Here is a 10,782-nt window from a genome sequence, read left to right on the forward strand (position 1 = left end):
GGCTTTTTACTTATTGTCAAGAAAGAACAAATCATTATGAACTTAAAAAATTCTTCTCATTTTTTTAAAAACTGGCCTTTTAATAAATATTTGTTGCAATTGCACAATGTTTATGTTTGAGAGAGTCATTTAGGAAAGAACAGCACATTCTTTAGTGTTCCAGAATATGAAATCAGGTAAGAGAAGTAAAGGCATGAAGAAAACTATTTTAAAGAAAAATTCCCTAGTGTTTCCTTTGTTTGTTACATCTTAAAGTGATCAAAAAATCAATAACAGTATAACAAGTGGAGGAGATTTTTCTTCAAGTGAGGCCCAAACGCCAGAATTTTAACCCTTCAAACTTAGTGTTGAAAGAAGCACTTCTACTGGTTATATTTATAACCATTGGGAGACTTGAGGGCTACATTAAGCATTTTACAAATTAATATTTCTCATATATCTTAGAATTAGATGATGGATAATACTTCTAAAGACAAATATTGAGTCTAAATGCAAAGTCAGGAAAATTAGCATTAGTCCCTTGGGCTAAAGGCTGGGGAAAATATGACAGATAAGAAATGTGCACAGCATTTTTAAAGGTTTTCACTGAAATATTACTTACGGTAGTTATATATTCTAACTCTTAATTTGTGAGAAACCAGGATGATCCACTAGGCTGCTATATTTGTTTCCTGTTGTGGCTGTAACAAATTCTCGCAAACATGGAGACCTAAAGCAACATGAATGTATTATCCTACAGTTCTGGCAGTCAAAAGTCAGAAATAGGTTAAATGGGATTAAAATGAAGGTGTTAGCAGGGTTGCATCATTCTGGAAGCTCTAGGAATGATCTATCTCCTTGCCCTTTCAGCTTCCAGAGGACACTGTCATTCCCATGCTCATGTTTCCCTTTCTCCATCATCACAGTCAGCAATGCCAACCCATGTCTCTTTCACTGCTATTTCTCTAGTTCTTTCTCTCTCACTCCCCTCTTCCATTTATAAGGAATGGCCCCTGGATAATTTCCCTATTTTAAGGTCCATTAGCAACCTTAATTCCATCTGCAAACGTAATTTCTTTTTGCCATGTTAGTATAACATGTTCATAGATTCCAAGGGTTCAGATATAGACATCTTGAGGAATATTACTCTGCCTACCACAGCCACCACTTCCCAGGCAATGTTCTGGGAGGTCCTCACAGTTGTGGCATCATTGTATGTATGTTCCTCTTCAGTGCCCATGCTTCTTTTCTTGCCCTACAATTTTCCCTCAGGTTAACCATCCCATACTTTAAGCTCAGTCCTTATGGGTCAAGGATAGAATGTCTCAGTCTAGGTCAGAGCACTGCCTCCCCAAATACAGTGATAGTTCAGGGATCAGTTTAATGCCTCAGACCAGGTAGCCCATGAAAGCCATATTGGAACTTTTACTAGAGTTGTCAAAAAAGAAATGTTCTATACAGTGGGGTGAAAGGTAGAATAATATCCTAGAGACTGGTGACAGTCTTTGCCACAATCTGGGGTCCCAATTGTACCCAACACAGGAGAAAATAAGAAAGAAAGAGAAAGGAAAAGAGGGACAGGAAGGGAGAGGGAGAGAGAATATGAGAGGTAAAGTAAGGGAGGAGGGCAGGGACAGAGTGGGAAGAAGAGAGAGGGGAGAAGAGAGAGAGAGATTGTTGACATTTTTTGAGGCTAAATCCAGCTATACCTGATTTTAGTTTTATTTGAAGATTCATATATTTAATTCTATTTTACTTTCTACAAATTTCCTCAAAATTATTTTGGGGCCCTGGTCTTTGAATCCAAAGGAGTCAGGACTACTATAGAAACATGTTTTGTTTTGTTTTGTTTTCAATAAAATGGAAAGAAAGAAATTCAATAAAATGAGGAGAAAGAATTGTGTCTGGTATACACAAAGTATAGCTGGGGTGAAATCTACATGAAATAACTCACTATTTCTACACCATTCCTTACTCAACTCCCTCCCTGTGCTGCTTGCTATATTCCAATGAATGAAGTAACTCTACAATGATACCAACATGAAAGTAGAACTTTCAAAGAGTTGTCATGTGATAAGCTAGGTGTTTGGATAGTTTACAAGTCCAACCATAAACAGTAAATTAAAGTTCCTGGTAATTCATGGTGAAAGGCAAACCTATTAAAAATGTAGGAATTAGAATTAATAGGCTCTTATGTAGTAAAAGTGGTTTTTAAAAAGCACAAGATTAAGACATACTAATAATAATAATTATTATTTTTAGCTTGCTTACCATATGCCAACATTTTATAAGTCCTATAGAACTCCATTAAGTGAGTAGTAACATGCTGATGTTAGATATAATAAAGTAAAATTTTGAGAAGGTTAAAGCTATCAACTAGAAAACGGTAGAGTCAGAATTTTAAACCACACAGAATCTATGTCCCTGGCCTTTTGATGGGAGATAGGTGATGATTATCAATAGATCCCCTACTGGATATCCTGGTTACATTTTACATTAAGGAATGGACTTCACATGTAAAAAAGACAGATTTTTACCTATAAAAGAAAGAGAACTCAAACTTGTATCAGTAAAGAGTTTAATCATTCTTTTTATATTTCTATGTGCATATATGCACATAAATGTATTATATTTGAAAAAAATGCTCTAAATTTCCAAGACCACAATATTGAAAATTCCTATAGTTAATTTTATTTTACTTTGTACAATTTTCCTAAAAAATATTTTTGTTTTATCAGTCACTCCAAGAACAAGAGTTATAGGCTGTTTAATGCTATTATTTGCTCTAAATTCCATGAAGATTCATCATGCTGAATTTGTGGTAATTATTTTTATAAACAAGAGACAGACATTTTACCACAAAATCTCTCCTAGGGATTTACAGTTAGTCAGCAAAGTTATATAAACATATTTGGATAGTTAGAATAGATCAATTACTTGTGGGAACAGAGATTCCTAAGCAAGGAAATTCTCCCCAAGCTTAACTATCCATTCTAAGAATACATAACTCTCAAATTCTATTCTATGAAGTGGCAGAGTTTTCTCACAGTACTACAAAAATTACAAGGGCCTCCCCGGTGGTGCAGGGGTTAAAGACAGCACTATCAAGCTATTGCCAGCCACTACAGCACCAAGTTTGATCCCCACCTGACAGGGAGCTATCCACATGGCACAGTGCGTTTCAGTGGATTTGCCTGTTCTGCTCCCCACTTTCTGGTGAATCCTCTCACCCTCCACACCTCTGGCTTACACCCCAGTTCTCGTATGCATAAAAAAATAAATCTTTTAAAAAATTACAAAATGTTTTTATAAAATAATGGTTGACACTACTGAGTACTTGATAAGTAGAAAACCTATTATTAATTCATTACGTCTTTCAGACATTGCATGGACAAATATTCAAATTATATTCAAATACCATGAAGAACAAAACCAATACTAATTTAAAATTAAAACTTTAAAATTCAACACTTCCCTATATTGCTAATAGGAACTTGAGTCATGATAACTTTTTCAAGAGGTATTTGTCAAAATGTATCATATTAATTAGTTTTTTACTAAGTAATCAACTTCCAAGGCTATATCCTAAAGTAGTCATTTGAAAAGCAGGGTATGATCTAGAGACAACATGGTGTGGCAACATTCATTAGCATGAGCAAATGAGTATCATCAGGAAAATGATTGTATAAATTAAGGTTTATTAGTATGATGGGATTAAAATAGCATTTATAAGGAGTTTGAAATGAAATGTACAGTTATACTAAAACAGCAAAATGAAACAAAAACAGACACATACAATCTGTATATTGAAAGGAGACTGAATATGAATATGCTGAATTATAACAACAGTTGGGTATTTAGGATGATGGCAAAAAATCTGGGAAAACAGAAAAATTAAGGGAAATTACTATAATGGGCATATGTAAAACATTTATAACCAGAAAGAAAACTAATTAAAAATATTAGCAATTTATAGTAATGGAAGTAGCACAGTTTGGGAGTAAAAGCTGATCTCTATTTGAGGAACAGTAGAGAGATTCCCAAATTCTGAGAATAGCAGACCTCTTGGTAGGAGCATAAGCATCCCACGTAGGTCACCAATGTCAACTTTCAGTCCAAGTAATATAACCAAATTCTCCATCTTGAAATTACTCATGATTTTACCAATTTGAAATTGTCCCCAATTGACTTCCAAGGTAATATGAATACTTAGAGATAATCACACTGGAAGTGGAGGTGATCTTGGGAATTTCTTAACATTTTTGAGCAATATTATGATTATTTGGTATAATGACAAGTGAAGTTATATGAAAGAAATATTTCAGCCAAACAGCAATAAAAAGTTGCAGGTGATAGATAACATGCTGCACTTAATAACATCTCATATAAGATCAAAGCACTTAACACATGCTCAGTGGAGGGGTGGATGCTAAATCAGTCAAGTGCATAATCTTAGTTACAAGGAAGCGTGGGCAACTTAAATTCTAAATTTCACAAAGGAAACTTTGAAATCTTTAAACCACACTTTTTATAATGGCTATCAAACTAAATAGATGGATGTTTATCTTATCTTTGTCCTGATGCAACAAAACAAATGATCCAAAGTAAACTTGAGTGCAAAATTAGTAAATATTCTAAAACTGCACATAATTATATATATATAAACCAACAGACCTACTTCTCTGAGGACTCTGGAGGGTGAAAAGAGAAATCACAAGAAAGCTTGCTTACACTGAATAACTGGTTTCACCATTGCCACCATCCTCATTTTCTTGGTGACCAATTAAACCTGTAGAAGGTTACTGACCAAGAGCATTTAAGGCAATTCAGAACACAGTAAATCCCAGTATGATAATACATTGCTTGCTAGATCAATTCATTGAATAACAAATAATTGAGGAGCCACAAAGTACCAAGCCTTGTTTTATGTACTGGGGATACGGCAGTCATGAAGACAAAGTCTTTGTTTTCCTGAGATGTACACTAGTGGAAATGCTTATATATGCCAAGTACTAGATAAAGTGTACTAAACATTGAAAACCAAATAAATATCTACAAATGATGGAAAATCATTTTTCAGTAAATTGGATATTTTTGTGGACAAGATGAGCAACTTTATTTTGCTAAGAATGAATGTAAAATAATTTGAAATTGGGAAACAGAAATAGGGAATAGTAAGATGACTATACCCCAGTTCCCAGAAAGGAAGACAGCTTAACACCAAACTCTCACAATGGTTTTTCTTCTAATGATATGCAGGCAAGCTAAAGTGGTGGCTTATGAATCAAAGGGACTCAGAGAATTCTTTTTCTGTTCTACAATTTGTACAGAACTATGATTATTTCCTAAGCCACATGTGTCACGTAGCAAGCCTCCTTACCCAATCAACCAGTCAGCCACAAATGCCCACAATTATGCTAGGCATCCTCCCAAGGTCATGCTCTAAGTCAGAAATGAAAGAACTCCCTGACATGCTACAAAAGTATGTTAATGACTTCATGAAACACACGTACACACAAGTATACACATTGTTTACACATTCACACATGTACCACATGTATGTGTGCATGTATGCCGGGATGGGTGGATGGATGGAGACAGGTGGGTAAATTCCACTTTGGGTGACAAAGGAACTGAGAACTAGGTCTGGGTTCAATCCCTATTTGCCTATGTTATCTAGGGTGAATCATACTTTTCCACATACCAAGAGGGTATTTTCCCACTGGGTGGGGAGAGAAAAGAAGCACTATCCTGTATGACACATTGTACAGATGAGACATCTATACATATGCCAACATGCCCCCATCACAGACTACAGACTACCTTCTCCCTACTAACTTTCCTAGTCTAGAGGAATATATCAGATACATTTTTAAAAATTGGTTTTCTAGATCATATTCCAAAGAGTATATATAGTATAATTCTATTTATAAAAAACACCCCTGGAAAAAGTAATTGCTCCATTAGAAGTCAAAAGGGTGTTTACAGTGCATGCAGAGATAGTGCTGGAAGGTAGCACCAGTGCTGGCAATATTGTATGTAATGATCCAGGTGCTAGTCACACAGAAGTGTTTCATTTGAAGAATCAGCAAAATATGCACTTATATATACTATCCAGCATGTGTATTATATTACAATAATATATTATATTACAATATTAGTATTATATTACAATATTATATACTTTTATTACAATAAAAGTATTTTTACTTGTGCTTTGTCATTAAATTATATGTAACTCTTAATGAGACAATAAATTACTGGGAACCATGGTATTTTCACCAACCAATTCAAATACCAATAAATGTAAATAATGAATTGTACAGACTTTATTAGTCATTCCTTATTGTACCACTGATCAAATATCATCTTCATGAAGTTATATAAACTACTTTTAAATCAAGTATTGGAAGAAATCAGTTATTTGTAGAGGAGTGCGCTTTACCAAACCTCCAGGTAAAGAATCCCTTTATGCAGAACACAGGAAAAAGAAAACTCATTATTGTACAGAAAATTTTTTAAAAACATACTTTCATTCATCTCAAGAGCTACATAAATGATTATAACCCAAAACCAAGTGGTGGCTACATTTTTCTACATCACAAGACTAATGAGTCAAATCTATTTTTATCTCTTTTTCTTCTCTTCCATCAACTCGAAAATGGTAAATAAAAATGATAATATTCAAAGAGAAAAACTCCATAAAGCAGAACTTGGGAGCAAGTAAATCTGTAGCACTACAACCTAAGAATGCCACGTTCCCTTCTGTCATATGCCTAGTCACTTCCCACCTACCAAATTCAAAAACACCTGTACTAATTTCATCCCTACAGAAAAGGGCTACCAAAGTACTTACATTAGCAAAACCCTGGACCAAAGTTGGACCGTGGGTCCTTTAAATGAGAACATATTGATTCTCTATCTGAAAATGTAACCAAAGTAATACATTTTATTCCTAGAGTAGAAAGAGTAATCTCCTAACACCTTTTTAATTTGAACTCAGTTTTAATATTGAAAGGTTGTGGTGTTTAATCAAACATTTAGTTAATAAAAAAGTAAGACAGTTTTCTTGGTTTGGTTAAAACATTCTTCTTTCAAAAGTATGCATATATATAGTATATATATTAAGTATGTATGTATATAGACAGGTAGGGAGATAGGGAGATAGGAAGCTAGACAGATGAATGCTATCAACTACAAATGACAAATGTCTCTTCATAGACACGTAGTTTTAATGTAGTTCTCAGTCACCCTCCTCCCCTCTGTCCTGCTCTTACCATGGAGTTCTAAGCTTCGGGAAGAGATCCGACAGTTCTAAGTTCTGAATGGGAAGGGAGCCTCCTGGCACAAGCTGATACACAGTCAGCCTGAATCTTGGGCCTGAATCTTGGGCTTCCCTGATGAGTCCACAGTATGAAATCGCCCCAGCTCTCCACTGGGCACTAGAGCAAGCACCTGTGCAACTGCTAAAGCTTAGTTTTCTTAAGATAGGACAATGGGGTCCCTATCTGGGAGTGTGGTTGTGAGAATTAGGTGACATACCATACACAAAGCAGTTAACACAAGTGCCTGGAACATAGCAAATGGGCAATGACTTGTAACTATGTTTACAGTAATAAGAACTTTTCATCTAAAAGATGACTTTACAGTATCACTTGACAAAAACAGTATTTACAGAGTCTAATACTCAGCCAAAAAGAAAAATTATCTTTTAAAGTAACCCAAGTTAAATATGTATAAAAAGACTTTGAATGGAACCAGGCTTCTTGCCACATGACTTCTGGTCTCTGGATTCAGAACAAATATATTATTATAAACAGATACACAAAAAGACCACGGACTTTGGAGTAACCTGATACAAGTTACTTACTCTCTCTGTGCCTCAGTCTCCTCACCTGTAAAATGGAATAATAATACCCACACCCACCAGATAAAACTGAAATTTTAGATGTTGTTTGCACAAGGCCTAACAAATCATGCACATTTTTAGGTAATTTGAAAGCAAATGGATTAGAAGCCATCAGAGGGTTTACCCAAAGCTGAAAAAGTTTTAAGAAAAAAATTTTCATCCTCTGGACTTCATTTTCCCTTTCTATGTAGCATTTTCACACTTCGCCTTCACTTCAATTAGATGTGCTCCTCCCAATGGCGCACAGACTGTTTTGAGTTACCTTCCTACATTTTTCCAGGTCCTACATCACCCTCCAAGTACCTAGCAGACGCTTGTCCAAAGACAAAAATAAATTGAAGCGTGACAGGTCCAACTGCAGGAGAATTTTTGTATCATTATAATTTAGCCTGAGGAAAGTGGGACCCTCCTCCAGAAAGAGAAAGAAAAGAATAAAGAATGGAAGTGTACCTGGGTTACATATTCATTTCTTAACCATCAATGGGAGAAATTTCAGAGACAATATTTCCCTTAGCTGACTTCATTCCCTACTTTCCACTAAGATAAGAGTGACATCTGAGAACAAGGCTTACCTATTTGCACCATTTCTTCATTACCAGCCTGGAAAGGAGGGGGAAAAGTAAGAAAAAGAACAGTTACTGGGTTTCATCTTATCACCTTGTGTGTTTTATTTCTACCGTTAATGCTTTTCAGAGCTAGCTAATCAGGAGATGCTGAAGGATGGGATTCCTGCCTCAGGCTGCACCTTGGTTTGTAGAAGGTTCTTGTGACAGGAGGCTGAGCCAATTCAATAAACTATTTGGGGTAGGGAGTTGTTTCACCGCTTTAATTTTAATGTAACGTTTAGGAAGCCAGCAAAAATAAATACTGACACTCAACCTTCTCTTCTGAAAACTCCAGATATTCAATCAGGATTAGAAAAGAAAGCCTCTGAATGTATACCTGGACGAGACACCCAAAAGGGGGCCTGATTTATTTGATTTGAGGTCAGGGATCAGCTAGGCAATTCTCCACATTTTACCGTGTGGTCTGACAAGGCTGACCAGGGGAGCTACAAAAACTCATAGAGAAAGGGTGTACCCGAAGTCCCACGGGCCCTGAGCTGAAGTGATTTACTACAAAAGGCTCGGCCCCGTCTGGCTGCGCCTTCTCAAGGACTCTTCAGAGAGCATCGGGCTTCACCTAGAATCTCTCTCAAGGGTGGGGGCTGGGCCGAAAAGAAACAGAGCTACTCTCAACTTAGCTTTAAAAAGAGGAGGAGTTGTGCAGAGGGGGAGGGGAGAGAAGCGGCCGGCGGCTCCAGCCTCTGGCCAGGAAAATGCGGGACAGGAAACGTCCCCAACCTCCCTCCCCAACTGTCAAACCCCAGCCCGGCCGCGGTCCTCCCAAGGACACGTGTCTACTGGATCGCTCCCTGTCCGGCCCAAGGACTTCCTGAAACCCCCGCCTCCGGCTGCCCGAAAAAGCTGTGAGTCAGTGAGCAGGAGAAAACCCCGCGCACCCGACCGGGGCTGCAGCGCCCAGAGCCCCGGGCTCCTGGACCCGGCACCAGAACTTCATTCAAGCGCCCAGACCGCCCTCCCCAAAGGGGAAACCCAGACGGCCCGGCGAGGATTGAGAATTGGCTGCAGTTTGTCACTAGAAATTGTGACGAATGCCGCAAAGTCTCGAAGCCCTGAGAGTGACAAGTCTGGGCGCCCGAGGGGGAGTCACAGCCGCCCGTGCAATTCCACCCCCCGCGTCCCCCCCACCCCCGGCCCCAGAAAGCCCCGCACGCTGCGCCCAGCCCAGCCCTCCAAACCCCGATCCTGAGCGCACAAGATAACGGGGGAGGGAGAGAGGGGAGGGAAGGAAAGAGAAGGGGAAAAAGAGAAGGAACTTTGGGGGAGAAAGGTTGAGTTTGCATTTTTTTATTGTTATTATTTTCCACTTACTTGTCCATCAGCTGAAGTCCTAACCTCTACCAGAGCGGCTGCTATCAACCAAAGTGACAGGAGAACCATCACGAGTCGAGTTCACTGTTCAACTACTGGGCAAACCAAATGCCCAGAGCAAGCCCCCCACCAAAATAAGTTTCTTTAAAAAAAAAAAAAATTAAAAAGGAAAAAAATGCAGAATAAAAAAAAATTGATCTTCTGTGCTTTGCTTCAATGAAAATGAAATCTGAGCTACGAGCCTGGCCCCCTCTGCTCTGCAGATCTTCCCACTTCACCTTCTCACCCCGTCCTCCCCAACAGAGTGTGCAGGAGCGAGAAGGTGCTGCCGGGCACGGGCTGCGCCGGGAGAGGGGGAAGGGGCGAGGGGCTTCCAACTATCTCAGACCCAAGCAGCTTTTCCTAGGCTCGTGGAGCACCTTGGGTCCCTACGGTGAGCGCGGAGAATGCTTGGGTCCCCTGGAGCGCAGCAGGGGGAAGTATTAGCGAGCAGACGAGCGAGAGAAAGAGGCTGCGAGAGGGCGACTCTGCAGCTCAGCAGAGGTGGGGGCGGGAGGAGCCGAGCGCGAGGAGGAGGAGGCAGGCGGAGAAGGTGGGAGGAGTGGGCCGCGCGCCGGCTCCTGTTGCTCGCAGAGTGGCGGTCTGCTCGCTGCCGGCGACCCGCGAGGCGCTAATAAGGCGGCGGGAGCCCCCCGGGCCGCCCCTCCCGCCACAGCGCCCACGTCACGCGCGGCCGGGGCGCGCGCCCCCTGCGCCAGCCAGCCCGGGCGGCCGAGGAGGGCGCGGCCCGCGCGGGAGGACGGCGAAGAGAGGGGAGGTTCGCTGGGCGGCCGGCCCCGGGCAGGGTCAGGGGGTTGGGAGGGCGCGGGGGGCTCGTGGGGTCCGGCCTAGACCCGCACCCCGGGAGCCTCTCCGTCCCTGCCAGAAGGGGAGCTGAGGGGGACCGCGGGCTGGACCGGT

At 40.1% G+C, this 10,782-nt stretch overlaps 1 protein-coding gene across 3 annotated transcripts in view; it reads right to left on the bottom strand.

Annotated features, from left to right (window-relative positions):
* Nucleotides 1-10,453, bottom strand: part of ADAMTS3 (ADAM metallopeptidase with thrombospondin type 1 motif 3) — a 232,680-nt gene extending 222,227 nt beyond the window's left edge. For all 3 annotated transcript variants that reach the window (XM_054687989.1, XM_054687988.1, XM_037529130.2), the window contains exons 1-2: nt 9,823-10,453; nt 8,461-8,488 (exon numbers count right to left, since the gene is read on the bottom strand). In XM_054687989.1, coding sequence (XP_054543964.1) covers nt 8,461-8,488; nt 9,823-9,891 — 97 coding nt within the window. In that variant the 5' untranslated portion in view covers nt 9,892-10,453. The remainder of the gene's footprint in view (nt 1-8,460; nt 8,489-9,822) is intronic.
* Nucleotides 10,454-10,782: the final 329 nt, after the last annotated feature.

Source organism: Talpa occidentalis, unplaced genomic scaffold, assembly GCF_014898055.3.
Source record: "Talpa occidentalis isolate TD23 unplaced genomic scaffold, MPIMG_talOcc4v2.1 talOcc4.6, whole genome shotgun sequence".
Lineage (NCBI taxonomy): Eukaryota > Metazoa > Chordata > Mammalia > Eulipotyphla > Talpidae > Talpa > Talpa occidentalis.